The 16336-nt window shown below is 47.0% G+C and overlaps 1 protein-coding gene across 1 annotated transcript in view; it reads left to right on the plus strand.

Annotated features, from left to right (window-relative positions):
- Positions 1 to 16336, plus strand: part of ITGAE (integrin subunit alpha E) — a 73849-nt gene that overhangs the window by 17427 nt on the left and 40086 nt on the right. Inside the window, exons 6-13 of the mRNA XM_048519379.1 lie at positions 2371 to 2448; positions 3121 to 3242; positions 4691 to 4842; positions 7554 to 7707; positions 10002 to 10155; positions 10236 to 10303; positions 12532 to 12664; positions 14377 to 14507. Of these exons, the coding sequence (XP_048375336.1) occupies positions 2371 to 2448; positions 3121 to 3242; positions 4691 to 4842; positions 7554 to 7707; positions 10002 to 10155; positions 10236 to 10303; positions 12532 to 12664; positions 14377 to 14507 (992 nt within the window). The remainder of the gene's footprint in view (positions 1 to 2370; positions 2449 to 3120; positions 3243 to 4690; positions 4843 to 7553; positions 7708 to 10001; positions 10156 to 10235; positions 10304 to 12531; positions 12665 to 14376; positions 14508 to 16336) is intronic.

The raw sequence follows: 16336 nt of genomic DNA on the forward strand, positions 1-16336 counted from the left end.
TTCACCACCACTGCTCTAGGGCGTCCATAGATTCCTGGCTCGTCTCATTCCCATCTAGGAGTTTCAAAGACACAGCCGTGCACCAAGGCAAAATCGTCCACTTGTACACAGGCACATTAATCCCACACCGACTTTGGTCTTACAGCCAGACTTTGCCAGATACAGATGCGATCTGACCTCCAGGCAGAGGTGGGATCCAGCAGGTTCTCACCAGTTCCCGAGAGTGAGTTACTACTTATTTGTGTGTGCCGAGAGGGGGTTACTAGCTGGGTCCGCTTTTCCATCTCCACGCCCTCGCCTCCCCGAGAGGCACACTGCCTTTGAACGTGAAGGTTCCATATAGCAATTGCGACTCATAATGTAACTCCCTGAACTGGGTTGATCCCTTCCAGGTACTGAATTCATGGATTCTCAGCCTTTCGTACCTTTTATCTCACCAGTCTCTGTCAAAGAACCTGTGTGTTTCACCATTGCTGTGTTCAGATTTGTGAGTTGGGGCATTTTCTATAATGTGATGATGATTGAGAAATGACCTGGTGCAAAAAAAATTGGGGGGGTCGTGGTGGGGTGGCTGCCCATGGGGGGGGGCATCCAACTCAGGTTCTGCCCAGGGCTCAGGTTTGCCTAGGTACGCCTCTGCCCCCTTTGCTGAGGGGGGGGGGGGCTGGCGAGGGAACCTGTTACTAAAATTTTTGGATCCCACCACTGCCTCCAGGACTAGGTTTTTTTTGACAGGGATGGGGGCACAGCTGCACCTGCTTTTGACACAGAAGGGGACGGGTTTTGGGAGATGCCTGAGGTCCAGGAGCGTTGCTGCCGATCCTCCTGTGCTGGCTGCGCATGATTGGAGTGCTTCTATGGCAGCACCAGCACTGCAGAGGCTCAGGGGCCTAGGGTTGCAGCAGCTGCAGCAGGGCCCGAAACTAGGAGCAACCCCTTTGGCAGTCCAAGCTGATAAGCAGCAGATGGAGTTCAAACACAGGTGGGTCAGGCCAGTGTGAGAATCCAGGAAGCAAGGTCAAATAAAGCCAGAGAGTCATACTCTTAAGAACATAAGAAGAGAAGAAGAGTTTGGATTTATATCCCCCCTTTCTCTCCTGCAGGAGACTCAAAGGGGCTTACAATCGCCTTGCCCTTCCCCCCTCACAACAAACACCCTGTGAGGTAGGTGGGGCTGAGAGAGCTCCGAGAAGCTGTGACTAGCCCAAGGTCACCCAGCTGGCGTGTGTGGGAGTGCCCAGGCTAATCTGAATTCCCCAGATAAGCCTCCACAGCTCAGGCGGCAGAGCTGGGAATCAAACCCGGTTCCTCCAGATTAGATACAGGAGCTCTTAACCTCCCACGCCACTGCTGCTCCGGAGGGGAGTAGCTGAAGTCCAGGTTGTTACATGCCGGTCCAAGGTCAATGTGGAGTCTGGAAACAGAGTAGTGGTGCTCAGGCAGCATCAGGCAACAGCGCACTGCATCCACAGCTTCAGCCTTTACTGCTGTTCATTCAATCCATTTGGGCTGCCTGAATGGGAGAGCTCCTGCAAATATTTGGCACGCTCTGCTGCACAGTGTAGGCTCCGCAAACATATCGACAATCTTCTTTCCTTCAGAGCAGCCCTATTGTTCTGACTACGGATCTGTGTCGTATTGGGTAAATCTGAAGAACTGTCAGTATCCTCCCCAGTATTTTTAATAAACTCAAAGCCGAGTGGCTGCGATCATAAATCTTCCATATTTGTTGACATGGGTGGCTCGCTCCTCTGAGACTCAAATGCATCTTCCTCTGACAAATTCTCAGCCCTGGGGGTGGTGGCGGTGGGGGGATGAAACCTCCTGAGCTTGAAGCAGCAGTCAACAGAAGAAGAAGAAGAAGAAGAAGGAGAAGGAGGAGGAGGAGGAGGAGGAGGAGGAGGAAGAAGAGGAAGAAGAGGAAGAAGAAGAAGAAGAAGAAGAAGAAGAAGAAGAGGAAGAAGAGGAAGAAGAAGAAGAAGAAGAAGAAGAAGAAGAGTAGTTTTGGATTTATATCTCCCCTTTCTCTCCAAGGGGCTTACAATCTCCTTGCCCTTCCCCCCTCACAACAAACACCCTGTGAGGTAGGTGGGGCTGAGAGAGCTCCGAGAAGCTGTGACTAGCCCAAGGTCACCCAGCTGGCGTGTGTGGGAGTGCACAGGCTAATCTGAATTCCCCAGATAAGCCTCCACAGCTCAGGCGGCAGAGCGGGGAATCAAACCCAGTTCCTCCAGAATAGATACACAAGCTCTTAACCTCCTACGCCACTGCTGCTCCCCTGTCCCTGTCCACTGCTGCTCCTCCCTGTCCACAGCTTCACCTGTCCATTAATTTTTTCAAATCATTTTGTCTTGATTTTGTGTTTCCTAGAAGATCCCAGGCACAAAATCCGTAATGCCAACAATAACAACAATTATATGGTGGAAGAGGAAGAGGAAGATGATTCCGGTGAGTCATATTTCCAGGACTTTGTTGATCTCTCACTTAAATATTCACATTGTTTGGCACTTTGTACAAGGCTGCAGACCTAGCACAAAGAAATGATCCTCAAGCATCAGGAGAAGGCACTGCGGAGAGAGGAATCAAACCCAACCTGATACCGATTGCTTTGGCAGGGTCAATGCCCCGGCCCTCCTAACTTTTTGATAGCCTTCTGGAGCTTGTAAGCACGTTTGGAATTTGGACATGGCATAGTGGGCAGAGAAACAAAATGGCTGCCACAAAATGGCCGCCGTGGGAGGTGAAGCCAGCTCCAAAATGGCTGCTGCAGGAGGCAGAACCAGCTACGAAATGATTACCACAGGTTACTTTCAGTAACACAGTGTGGGTCCTTTTACTGTGCTGGCAGCTGCTGCCCAAAAGCAACGTTTTTAAAAGATCAATCAAACCTCCAATAGTCAGTCAGAAGCCTTGCTGGGCAAAAGCGCAATCTGGCCTCACCTACTTTGTAAAAAAAGTTGGTGGGTGCCATGGTAATCATAGGCACTACATTGGAGACTTCCTTGAGGGCCAGGCTTTACACACTCCTTGAGGGCCAGGCTTTAATTCTCAGTTTGCAATAGTCATGGACAAACACCTCCTATCAGCTCCTTATGGTCCAGTTTTCCATTCCCTCAACAGACCTGCAGACTGAAATTGCCATTGTCTTGGATGGGTCTGGGAGCATCGAGCCCGAGGACTTTGAACGAGCCAAGGATTTCATCCGTAACATCCTGAAAACCTTCTATGAAAAGTGTTTTGAGGTGACAAGCTCTGTTTTCATCACGGACTCTGGGAACCTCATGGCCCGAGGGTGGGGTAGATGCCCAGGACTGTGACGTGAGGAATATAGGCGGGCAACGTGAGCCACAAACCTTGGGATTGGCCGGGAGGATTCACTCCACCCTCTCCACTCTGAGCAGCAAAGCCAACGGCCGCCTGCTAAGGGCCCTCCGCCAATCAAAAGCTCCTCTGCAACCAAAGAGTCCTTTCATTCATTCATTCATTCATTCATTCATTCATTCATTCATTCATTCATTCATTCATTCATTCATTCATTCATTCATTCATTCGATTTGTATACCGCCCTCCCCCGAAGGGCTCAGGGGGGTGAACAACAGCTGCAGTATCAATACTATAAGCATAATAATAGACAACAAACATCAAGGAACATACTAACAACATGAATAAATATCAATCATATCACAATGAAACAATCTAACTACAATAAGCATAACCTTTAAACATAGGGTTATGACAAAAGCATCAACATCATGTAATCAAAACGTTACATTTATTTATTTATTTATTTATACATAAACCATATTTATTTATACATAACCAAGGCATCAATAATTATAACAGAACATCATGGGATAACAGAAGCAACAACATTTTAACATTTCAACATCATCAACATCATCACATCCCTAGCAACATAAACAAAATATAATAAACTAGCGGGCCTGGCCACGCATTGCTGTGGCTGAGTCTGGTGAAGTGGAAAAGAAAGAAAAGGGGAAGCGAACGGTTCGAACATGTGTCATTGCACAATGCTTGTAAGGGAGGGGAGGGGCAAGGGGCCCCTCACTCCCCTCCCTCTCTCCCGTTCCCTTGCATGGCACCCCGCCCCGGACCCTCCCTCACCTTCCCCTTCCTCCGCTAGGGTGGGTGGGCCATGTCCAGGTGGCGGGCCCCATCTTTTTTACTCCAGATGGCAGTTATTTTCAAGGAAGGCATGGTTGTTTCCCTTGTATCAGAGGGTGTTGCTTTGATGGCCAGCAGAGGGCGCTGTTGCGGAACAGAACTATGGTTTCAACTGTCACAGGTGTGGCATGTACACAATAACGGGCACAGTTGTGACATGTACACAACAGGAGGTGTGGAAACAGTATGGAAACCTGGCCGCATGTGAATGTGACGTTGTGTGAAAATTTCAAAGCAATCGGTCCAGTAGTTTGGGAGATTAACTGTCAGCAGAAAAACGCACTGATAGATTTTTATATATATAGATAGGTGGCGACTTTCTCTTTCCCAAATACTCTACAACTATCAACCTAGAAACTAACCCCCCTCCCCAGTCACTAAGTTGTGTTAGCACAGGAAGCCTAGCTTGCTAACAGAAACAAGCACATTCTACCAAGCTAACTTATACCCAAGCTAAACTAAACTTTCATGCATTATGATTGAGATAAGCGTCCTTTCATTTCAGTGCGCCTTTGCTTTGGTCCAGTATGGAGACGTCATCCAGACAGAATTTGACCTGCGGGTTGGCCGGGATGCCAATACAGCCCTGGCAAAAGTTCAGGATGTGACTCAAGTGGGCAAGGTGACCCGGACGGCATCTGCCATCCAACATGTCCTGTGAGTTATGAGATAAAAGAATGTGGAGGCTCTTGGAGAGGCATCCTGCAAAACTGTGGAGGCTGGATTGGGGCCATAGCCAGGATGGGATCACCTACAGCGCCCCATTTCCCCACTGAAGAGGGTTTTGTTTTTAATTTTAAAAAGCAGGGAAGCATGAGAGAAGGCAGGATGGTATACCCCAATCTCATCAGAGCTCAGAAGCTAAGAAGAAGAAGAAGAGTTTGGATTTATATCCCCCCTTTCTCTCCTGCAGGAGACTCAAAGGGGCTGACAATCTCCTTGCCCTTCCCCCCTCACAACAAACACCCTGTGAGGTAGGTGGGGCTGAGAGAGCTCCGAGAAGCTGTGACTAGCCCAAGGTCACCCAGCTGGCGTGTGTGGGAATGTACAGGCTAATCTGAATTCCCCAGATAAGCTTCCACAGCTCAGGCGGCAGAGCTGGGAATCAAACCCGGTTCCTCCAGATTAGATACACGAGCTCTTAACCTCCTATGCCACTGCTGTTCCTAAGCAGGGTCAGTCCTTGGGAAGGGAGACCACCAAGGAAGGCTCTGCAGAAGATGACCATGGCAAACCACCTCCGCATCTCACTTGCCTTGAAAGCTAACCTGCTGGGATCACCACAAGTCAGCTGTGAATTGATAGCACTGCACGCAGACCTGAATGCTTGACACATAATCCAATTCTATGTAAATAACGTTTCAAGGATATAAACATTTCTGGTTTAAAAAATAAGGGTGGACAACTAGTGTGTTACACTGTCCAGCTGTTGTTACCCAAATTCTGCCCATTTGATTTCCTCTACCAAGCACTTCCTAACCCCAGATTCCACACGACTTGTGGTAGATCATCTTTGTAATAATTTTTAAAAATCCATCACCCTTTTCAGGGATCACCAACCTGGTCAAGCTAATGGTCACCTTCGGAAGTCTGAAAGAGAGTAGAGGGGGTTATCATGAAAGGGCTGTCCCAAGGGTGAGCCAATCACAAAATGCTAGGAAGTTGCTCAGATCCTGGTATGTGGGCTTCCAGTGGTGGAATTCATGGCTTTGAAGCCTTTGCAAATCTTGAAGGATCCTCACAGCTGGAATACTGTCTGGTAGGTGTAAATCACTAGCTGTCAGACCCCAGGTCTGTAAATAAGAGAAACTGTAGATTCGTTCTGTAGTCTTTAGGCACCTGAAGTTGAGCATCCGCAAAGACGTTTCTGAGAAGCCCGTGCAAACACACTCAACAACAACAAGCCTTTATTGGCATACAAAACAGGGACAAAATTTCAAAGTAAAACAAGATTAAAAAACACAGTTAAAATTACTAACTTCCAATATAAAATTTGCAACAGTCTCACAAAATTGCACATCAGAGCTGTCCAGGAGGTTGGGTATCTTGTAACACTCTTGCCATGCAAACACACTCCCTATATCCAGTGGTGGGATTCAAATAATTTTACAATTGGTTCCGGTGGTCGGAATTCAAATAATTCAACAACTGATTGTTTACAAACATCAGTTTAACAACCGGTTCTGCCGAAATAGTTTCGAACCTGCTGAATCCCACCACTGCCTATATCCCCTGAAACTTCCCACCCTGCACCTGTAGCCAAACGGTTCTACTCTACCCATAGAACAGAGGTGTCAAACTCGTGGCCCTCCAGATGTTATGGACTACAGTCCCCATCATCCCCTGCAAGCATCATGCTGGCAGGGGATGGTGAGAACTGTAGTCCATAACATCTGGAGGGCTGCGAGTTTGACACCTGTGCCCTAGAACCATGGTGGTGAACCTATGGCACTCCAGATGTTCATGGACTACAATTCCCATCAGCCCCTGCCATAGGTTCACCACCAGTGCCCTAGAACGAAGCCACAGCAAAACTGAGAACAGTTCACACCTGATAAGAGACTGCGCTTCCCGGCTCCAAGACTGCGCCAGCGGAGCCAGCAATAACCGGACACCTGCAGAGAAGAAAGTCTTACAGATCTCTTACAAATGCCTGCCACCCCCAAATACCAGGCTCAGGCCTGACATTAGCTGAGTTGGCACTCTGGTTAGCATTATGCATTACCTGCTTACCCCGGGGAAAAACGTCCAGCAGAGTCATTTGGGCTGCCTGCAATTGCCTTTGCTTTTCCTGAGGTTTCCCTTTGCCCACTATCTCTGGTACTGTTTATAGTTGTTCTGGCAGTACTGACTAGAAACATACACCTTGATGAGTGGATTGAGGGTATAAGGAGTCTTATTTCATTCATTCATTCATTCATTCATTCATTCATTCATTCATTCATTCATTCATTCATTCATTCATTCATTCATTCATTCATTTATTTATTTATGGGATTTTTATACCGCCCAACCCTTGGAGGGCTCTGGGCGGTGCACAACACAGATTCCACATATAATATATACAAACAAAAAAAACCCATTAAATTAGAATTTAAAATTAAAAAATTAAAAATTTAAAACACAGCGGTAAATTTAATAAAAATGGCGTCAGCAATAACCCCAATTAAACCCTTCCAAGGAGGGGGGAACAGAACAAAAAGTGGGTCCCCTAGATGACAGGGGGACTCCAAAACCAGAGGAATAGAATAGAATAGAAGGGGCACCTTGTCATTTGTCTTGTCATTTAAGAGCATTTGCTGGTGATCTGGTATTAGAAAATCCACCCAAGGGAGCTGCATTTTAATGCATTTTTCTATTTGCAACAGAGACTCCATTTTTCACGAAAGCCACGGATCCCAGAAAAATGCTGCCAAAATTATAGTTGTGCTGACAGATGGGGACATTTTCCAGGACCCCATGAACTTAACCGCAGTAATTAATTCAAAGAACATGGAAGGAATCGATCGCTATGCCATTGGGGTAAGATGTGAATTCTGGGAGGGTCTTGTGTTTGGTATGTTCTGGATGTTTTAAATCACAGGTGTCAAACTCGTGGCCCTCCAGATGTTATGGACTACAGTTCCCATCATCCCCCACCAGCATACTGGCAGGGGATGATGGGAACTGTAGTCCATAACTTCTGGAGGGCCGCAAGTTTGACACCTACCGTAAATACTCATGTATAAGTCGAATTTTTCAGCACATTTTTAATGCTGAAAAAGCTCCCCTCGAATTATATGCGGGTCATTAAAAAAATTTTGTGTTTTTACTTTGCTGGCCAGCAGGGGACGCAGTTTTTATGCCAGAGGCACCAAAATTTCAGTTAACCCTCAGACGACTCTCCTGATGGTACCAGCCAAGTTTGGTAAAGTTTGGTTCAGGGGGTCCAAAGTTATGGGACCTCTCAAAGGAGGTGTCCTGGCATTCCCCATTGTTTTCAATGGGAGTTATTAGGTAGATGGGGTTACTCTTTTGTGTGGTTCATAACTTTGGACCATCTGATTCAAACTTGCCTCGAAAACCCTGGGCTGGTCTCACCAGGAGAGTCTCTTTTATGATACCTCAGCCAGGTTTGGTGAATTTTGGGTCAGGGGATCCAAAGTTATTGGACTTCAAAGGGGATGCTCCCATCCCCCCATTGTTTACAATGGAAGCTAATAGTAGATTTTTCATTTCTGATAATATCCCTCTTAAAATCTAAGTTGGGTTACATTTGGACATACAGATGATGATGAGGAATCAAGTTTTGAAGGATTTTAACTCTTGTGTTTTGGCTTGGTTGCTTGTTGCGGTACGGTTTTTGTACTTTTAAAGTTATTGTTGAGACCATATTGTTCTTGTTGACCCTCTTTTCCACTTACAGAGCCAGTTTACAGTTTTTCTTTGAAATAAATATTCAAAAACATTTAACCTACTGATGCCTCAATTGATGCTGCATTTCCCACCCTCGACTTATACACGAGTCAATAAGTTTTCCCAGTTTTTTGTGGAAAAATTAGGTGCCTCGACTTATATGCGGGTTGACTTATACACGAGTATATACGGTATGTTAAATCAATTAATTAATTGAAATTGTTTGTGCTGCCTTCCAGGGTCCACAAGGCAGATAACATTTAAAAAAATAGAACTGTTAAACAGTTAAAAATGTAGGTAAAATGATAAAATATTTCAATTAAAAACAGAGGTAGCCAACAGAGCATAGAAAGGAAGGATGTTTAGTATCCTGACCTATCTATTTCTGACTCTCTGGTGTCCCCATTGGAAACCTGGGGTTAAGAGGCAATGAAAACTCCTTTACTTCCAACATGTGTCTCATACAGTCATGGGGCTTACTCATTAATACATAAATTATCTTCTCTCTGGGCCAAATTGGACGTGATCACTGATGACTGTCAAAGACACCTTACAGCCCCCTCTGACCCTGCTTGGGATCATGAGTGTTGGGGGGGGGGGGAGATTTAAAACTTCTGTCCCAGCCTGGTTTTTCTAATCAAAGCTACTCTGTCCCTGCATACTGGCTTTATTTATTTTATTTATTTATTTTTTCGATTTATAGACCGCCCAATCCCCAAGGGGCTCTGGGCGGTGCACATCAATATATATATAATAAATAGAGGTTCACAATAGTGACCACATAACAATCAACACATTAGCTAAAATTCATTAAAATCTATTAAAACAGCGATCAACATAACAAAGGCAGGCGTCCCATACCCAGTTCATTAAAATCTCCCCAGAAAGGCCAGATCCCTCTATAGGAGGGTAACATAGATGGAACCAGAATTAAGATGGTAATAAATGCATAAAAGCATAAGGGGGGGGGGGCGCCACTCAGCGACTGGACACTCCAAAGGCCCGGCGGAACAACTCAGTCTTACAGGCCCTGTGGAACTCACCAAGGTCCCGCAGGGCCCGGACAGCTGGAGGAAGAGTGTTCCACCAGGCCGGGGCCAGGGCCAGGGCCATAAAGGTCCTGGCCTGTGTGGAGGCCAGCCGCATCATTGAGGGGCCAGGAATCTTTTACAATGACAAAGAGTGGCCAGCTGTTTTTTACCCCTCATTTCCCCTTAAAGAGCACAGTGGTTCCATTTTTCTTTTGGAAAACAGTGCAGGGGTGAAACACACCCCTCTTTCCTCTCCCCTGGGCTTCGCACCCAACTAGGAATCGGGGTCAGAACATACCGGTAATTAAAAGCTCAAGATTTGCTCACAGATCTCCCCATTTCATCTCTTGTTTGAGCCTCTGCTGTTGGGGCCCGGGGAACTCCTTGCAGGTCGGGAATGTGTTCAACAACAAAAAAAGTGCCCTCGACGAGCTGCGCCTGATCGCTTCCGATCCGGATGAAACACACCTTTTCCAAGTGACCAACTATTCAGCCTTAAATGGCCTCCTGTCAACCCTGCAACAGAAGATCATTGGCATAGAAGGTTAGGAGAAAGGGGCGGTACCGGGGGCGTCTTTCTTTCCTTCCAAGGAATCTCTCACTGGCTCTTCGCCTTATCTTCAGGTACAGCTGGAGACGTCTTGGAATTTGAGCTGGCGCAAAGCGGCTTCAGTGCCCACTTCCTGGACGAGGTGAGTGACCTTTGGTTACAAGACTGAGTGGTCATCTGGAGACCCCACCTCCAGAGGTGGGATCCAGCAGGTTCTCACAGGTTCCCGAGAGTAGGTTACTAATTATTTGTGTGTGCCGAGAAGGGATTACTAATTGGGGATTTTGCCACGTGATTTTTGCCTTAGTTATGCCCCTCCTCTGCTCCTCAGCAGTGGCTGGCGCCAGAACTCTGAAGCAGAAGTCCTAGCAGGGGAGGTGCACCGGTGTGATGCTGCAGCCTGGGCGCCATACGTGCATTACGTTTCCCGTAAGGACCCGGCGCAGCCGGCTGCGTCCGCTGCCACAGCCCCGCCCCAGGAATACACTCTGCCTCGAGATGCCCGTGCCCACGCTTCCCATCATGCCACGCAAGCCCCATTGGCGCTACGCCACAGTTTGAATCCCACCACCATGGGAACCTGTTACTAAAATTTTTGGATCCCACCACTGCCCACCTCCACTTTTGGAACGGAATGCCACAAAAACTCCATCCTCCATGGGGAGGGGATTGCATTCAAATAAGCCCTTGTAACAACTGAAATTAGAAACTCCAGAACCAGGACAAGTACACAGATCGGCCCAGTATGCCTTTCTGATCTCTCCTGTCAAAAGTGCTGATTTGGAGGCCACGTTCCATAAATTGTCCCATGCTCCTGGGTTTGCTGAATCTCTCTCCAACAATGGGGCAGGTGGAAATCTTTTACCTTTTCAGGATTAGCTCCGTTAGTTCAACAGTTGGCACATACGTCCCCTTTGGCTGGATCAGACCACATATGCGCAGAGTTCACTGAGACAGCCCAAAGTAGGTAGAGAAGTCCATGGATAGATCACCTTTTTAAAATTAGCCAGAGGGACGCCCAGTTTGGATTAGAATAGAAAGAGGGAGGAATGGTTACCCCATTTTCACGCCCGCCCACCCATTGAGAGCTAGCATGGTGGAGTAGTTAAGAGCAGGTGGATTCTAATATGGAGAAGTGGGTTTGATTCCCCACTCCTCCACATGAGTGGCAGAGGCTTATCTGGTGAACCAGATGTGTTTCCGCACTCCTATATTCCTGCTGGGTGACCTTGGGCTAGTCACAGTTCTTTGGACCTCTCTCAGCCCCACCTACCTCACAAGGTGTCTGTTGTGGGGAGAGGAAAGGAAAGGAACTTGTAAGCCACCTTGAGTCTCCTTACAGGAGAGAAAGGGGAGGTATAAATCCAAACTCCTCCTCCTCCTCTTCTTCTTCTTCTTCATCATCATCGTCATCATTATCATCATCATCATCATATGTGGCAAATAAAATTCCTAGAGGTGGGATGATCTCGGGGGGAATGTTGGAGAGGTGGAGGGGGTGCAGAGAGGGGCAGCGAGGATGATTGAAGGACTGGAGCACCTTCCTTATGAGGAGAGGCTGCAGCGTTTAGGACTCTTTAGTTTGGAGAGGAGACGTCTGAGGGGGGATATGATTGAAGTCTATAAAATTATGCATGGGGTAGAAAATGTCGACAGAGAGAAATTTTTCTCTCTTTCTCACAATACTAGAACCAGGGGGCATACATTAAAAATGCTGGGGAGAAGAATTAGGACTAATAAAAGGAAACATTTCTTCACGCAACGTGTGATTGGTGTTTGGACTATGCTGCCACAGGAGGTGGTGATGGCCACTAACCTGGATAGCTTTAAAAGGGGCTTGGACAGATTGATGGAGGATAAGTCGATTTATGGCTACCAATCTTGATCCTCTTTGATCTGAGATGCAAATGCCTTAACAGTCCAGGAGCAGCAGCAGCAGCAGCAGCAGGCCATTGCTTTCACATCCTGCATGTGAGCTCCCAAAGGCACCTGGTGGGCCACTGTGAGAAGCAGAGAGCTGGACTAGATGGACTCTGGTCTGATCCAGCTGGCTTGTTCTTATGTTCTTATGTTCTTATGATGATGAAGATCCTGAAAATCAGTTCATAGGAAAGGTCTGACCTACCCCACTGCTATGCCCACTATGTCATTTAGGGACCCCTCCTATGCTACTATTGGGAAGTTTTAAAGCAAGAGAAGACCCTAATCATCCATAGGTTATGAGTTGTATCTGACATGTGAGGTACATCCTTGTCTTGAGAATCTAGTGCTCTAAGGTAGAGTTCCTCTAAATGCAGAGGTTGTGTGCTTAGTTGTAAGGGCGAGCTGCCATTCATTGACCTCACCAACACTCCATTATTCCCTGTCTAGCGCCATATACTGTTCGGCACAGTTGGAGCTTTTGATTGGTCTGGAGGAATCCTGCTCTACGAAATTGCCAGCAAGACAGCAGTTTTCTTGAATGAATCCAAAAAGGCGACAGGTGGAAGAAACAACTATTTAGGTAAATACCCATCTGGGCAACAAAATGAGTCATCCTATGAATTAATGACTTCTGAGTATATCGCTGGCATCCAATCCGTGCCAGCAAATGTTTATCTGCTGGCATGAGAAGATGCAAATCAAAATGAATCTTGGCCAGCCGAAGAATGCTACAAACTTGTTTATTTGCCCAAAGTCTGCATCATAAGAACATAAGAACAAGCCAGCTGGATCAGACCAAAGTCCATCTAGTCCAGCTCTCTGCTACTCGCAGTGGCCCACCAGGTGCCTTTGGGAGCTCACATGTAGGATGTGAACGCAATGGCCTTCTGCGGCTGTTGCTCCCGATCACCTGGTCTGCATTTGCAATCTCAGATCAAGGAGTATCAAGATTGGTAACCATAAATCGACTTCTCCTCCATAAATCTGTCCAAGCCCCTTTTAAAGCTATCCAGGTTAGTGGCCATCACCACCTCCTGTGGCAGCATATTCCAAACACCAATCACACGTTGCGTGAAGAAGTGTTTCCTTTTATTAGTCCTAATTCTTTCCCCCCAGCACATTTTTCGCTAATGAATGCCCCCTGTTTCTAGTATAGTGAGAACTAGAGCACAATTTCTGTTTGTCAACATTTTCTACCCCATGCATAATTTTGTAGACTTCAATCATATCCCCCCTCAGCTGCCTCCTCTCCAAACTAAAGAGTCCCAAACGCTGCAGCCTCTCCTCATAGGGAAGGTGCTCCAGTCCCTCAATCATCCTTGTTGCCCTTCTCTGCACTTTTTCTATCTCCTCAATATCTTTTTTGAGATGCGGCGACCAGAACTGGACACAGTACTCCAAGTGCGGTCGCACCACTGCTTTATATAAGGGCATGACAATCTTTGCAGTTTTATTATTAATTCCTTTTCTAATGATCCCCAGCATCGATAAGGGAGTCCATCTATTCTCACACTGTGAGATTTTGTCTTAGGACAATTTCCACCCTTAAAAAATTCCGCTTTCAGGTGCACCATTAAGAACACCGCAGAAATATTGCCAGTCGTCAAAATCCTCTTTTGTTTCCCTTAGACATGTCTCTGCATTTTTAAGTGAGCAGGGATTTGGATTGAAATTTCAAATATAATTTAAGACAAAAGAGGAATATATAAGAGGAATATAAGACGAAAAGCAGAACATAGATTAACAACACACACACACAAAGACATACAGAAGAGCCAGTCATCAACAGCCACACAACTGAAGGTTAAAACCTTATTCAGAACATTATTGAAATCTGAATGAGAGGCTGATTATACACGGCTGCTTTGCCCTGCAGCGAGGGAATGTTTCCTTCAGGGCAGAGATTTCCTTGCCGATTATACACTGCAGATCCCGAAAGTCCAACTGTAGTGATACAACACAGAAATATTGAAATAAAAAATGTAAGGGCTTTAAAAACAAAGCCAGCAATCTTGTGACAATCAGGAGTGACCTGGAAGTGGGGGCAGGCAAGCTCCGCAGCATGCAGTGGGGTACCTCCTCACGTGTAAACAGAGAAATGTGAGGAGACCCCACTACAACCCCACTGCAGAGCAAAGAGCCCCAAGGAAAGTACTCCATGCATAATGGGACAGAGGTTTTTTGAAGAGTTTACATACACAGCAAACTGCTTTTGGTCTGCTTTTTGTGTGTGTGTTTGTGTGTGTGTGTGTGTGTGTGGTGTATAAATCCTACTTTTCTTATGTTCTGCAGGATACAGCGTGGTTGCTGTGAGCACAGGGCGGGGCCCTTTAATTGTGGCTGGGGCACCTCGGCACAGCATGACAGGAAGAGTGATGGTATTCGAAGGAGATCTGTTAAAGCAAACTCTACCCGGGGAACAGGTGCTATTTGAATTGGATTTAGCCTATTTGTTTAAAGTCTGCAACCTGCAGCTCTCCAGATGTTCATGAACTACAATTCCCATCAGCCCCTGCCAGCATGGCCAATTGGCCATGCTGACAGAGGCTGATGGGAATTGCAGTTCACGAACATCTGGAGAGCCACAGGTTGCAGACCCTACGTGAATCGGTGCTCTTCCAGATTCCGGTCCCTTAGCAGGCATCTGAAATTACAGAACTATGTTCATGTGTACACATGTTCATGTTTTAATCTTAGCCTGCCCTGCTTTTCTCTACAATGCTGACTCCAAGTGGCTTACGTCATTCTTATGTTCTCCATTTTATCCCACGACGGTCCTGTGAGGTAGGTCAGACTGAAAGTGACCTGCCCAGAGTCATCCAGCAAGCTTCCATGGAAGAGTGCGGATTTGAACCTCTGGTCTTCGAGATCTTAAGGCAATGCTCTAACCACTGTTCAGAGGGCCATGAGTCTGTTGCAGCAAAACTATGGAACTTTAAAGACTAACTTCCTGTTTATTCATATGGTGGTGGAAGAAAGTGCTGTTCCGCAGTGGTGGGATTCTAATAATTTAACAACTGGTCCCCTCCTGTAGTCATCCCCAGAGAGTGCATTACAGCCTAAGGAATAGCCGAGACGCGGAGGGAGGTTTCCTACATCTGGTTGGAGAGCGTCAACCCAACAGGAAGCGCTTGCAGGATTTCGTGGAGTCCCTGACAACAGCTCTACCTATGCTGGTCTCTGGCACCTTTTATTAGGGTTTCATTGTGGGCGTGTAAAGGAGGTGGGTAGGGAGATGAGCGGGAGACCGGGAGACCTGGAGATCATCATGTGATGCATGATCTCACCCTGCCCAGCCCTATCTGTCAAGGAGAGGAGAGGCGTAAAGCGTCTGGAGCCTAATCCTCACCTGGGGGCAAAGACCATTGTCCCTGCGCCCAGTGACTGAGCCAGACAGTTCAAGTGACCGGCGTGACTCATAGGGGGGGATGAGGAGAATTGGGGAATGCGGATGGCTGAAGCCAGCAAGGCCGTAGAGGTCCGTTGGCGTCCCAACGTTCTACCACAGTGCTGCTGGGTCAGCAGTGCATTACTACATCTCCTCCCCTTTTTTACATTTTAGAAAGAGGGACTGGCCGAAATGCTAAGGGGAAGCTGCATTTAAAGGGGCGCTTGTCTCCCTCCATGCCCGTCTGAAGTCAAGCTGAGCTCAAGCTGCTTGTGTAACATTAGGGCAACTTCTGGCTCTGCGCGGGTAAAAGAGGGAAATTCGAGGGGGCTTCTTACACGTTACAGGCAATATTAGACACGCATTGAAGGCTAAACAAACAGATCCGATAACGAGGCCACACAGATTAAACCAATGCAGAGCTGTACAATAGCATCTCAAGCCATCTCTCCCGGCAGCCAGCTCCAGAGTGGCTGACCACCAATGGGAGCAAAACATCATACTTCAGATTAGATACAACTTCCTTGCAGCTCACGTACTTACTCATATGAGAATCAATCGGGAATTATCAGAAAGATTAAAACAACACATATTATGTACATTCCCACAACCTTGGTGATGTAATAACAATAGGTAATCAATAGCGGCACGATTGTCTAGGGTAAACGCTGATCGAAGTTCCTGCTGCTTTCGGAAGCCAGAGCGTCCAGAGCAATGGAGGTGCAGAATTGATGGAGCCACTTCAAGCAAGGAGGCACAGGCCAGCCCATTGGCCAATGAGTCTTGGTGTTACAGGAAACAAGTCCGGGGGGGGCTGGGCCACAAGGGAAGTTAGGTGAGGGAGACAGGCTCCGCCTTTGGAGA

This window comes from Sphaerodactylus townsendi, linkage group LG16 (assembly GCF_021028975.2).
Source record: "Sphaerodactylus townsendi isolate TG3544 linkage group LG16, MPM_Stown_v2.3, whole genome shotgun sequence".
NCBI classification, from domain to species: Eukaryota; Metazoa; Chordata; class Lepidosauria; order Squamata; family Sphaerodactylidae; genus Sphaerodactylus; species Sphaerodactylus townsendi.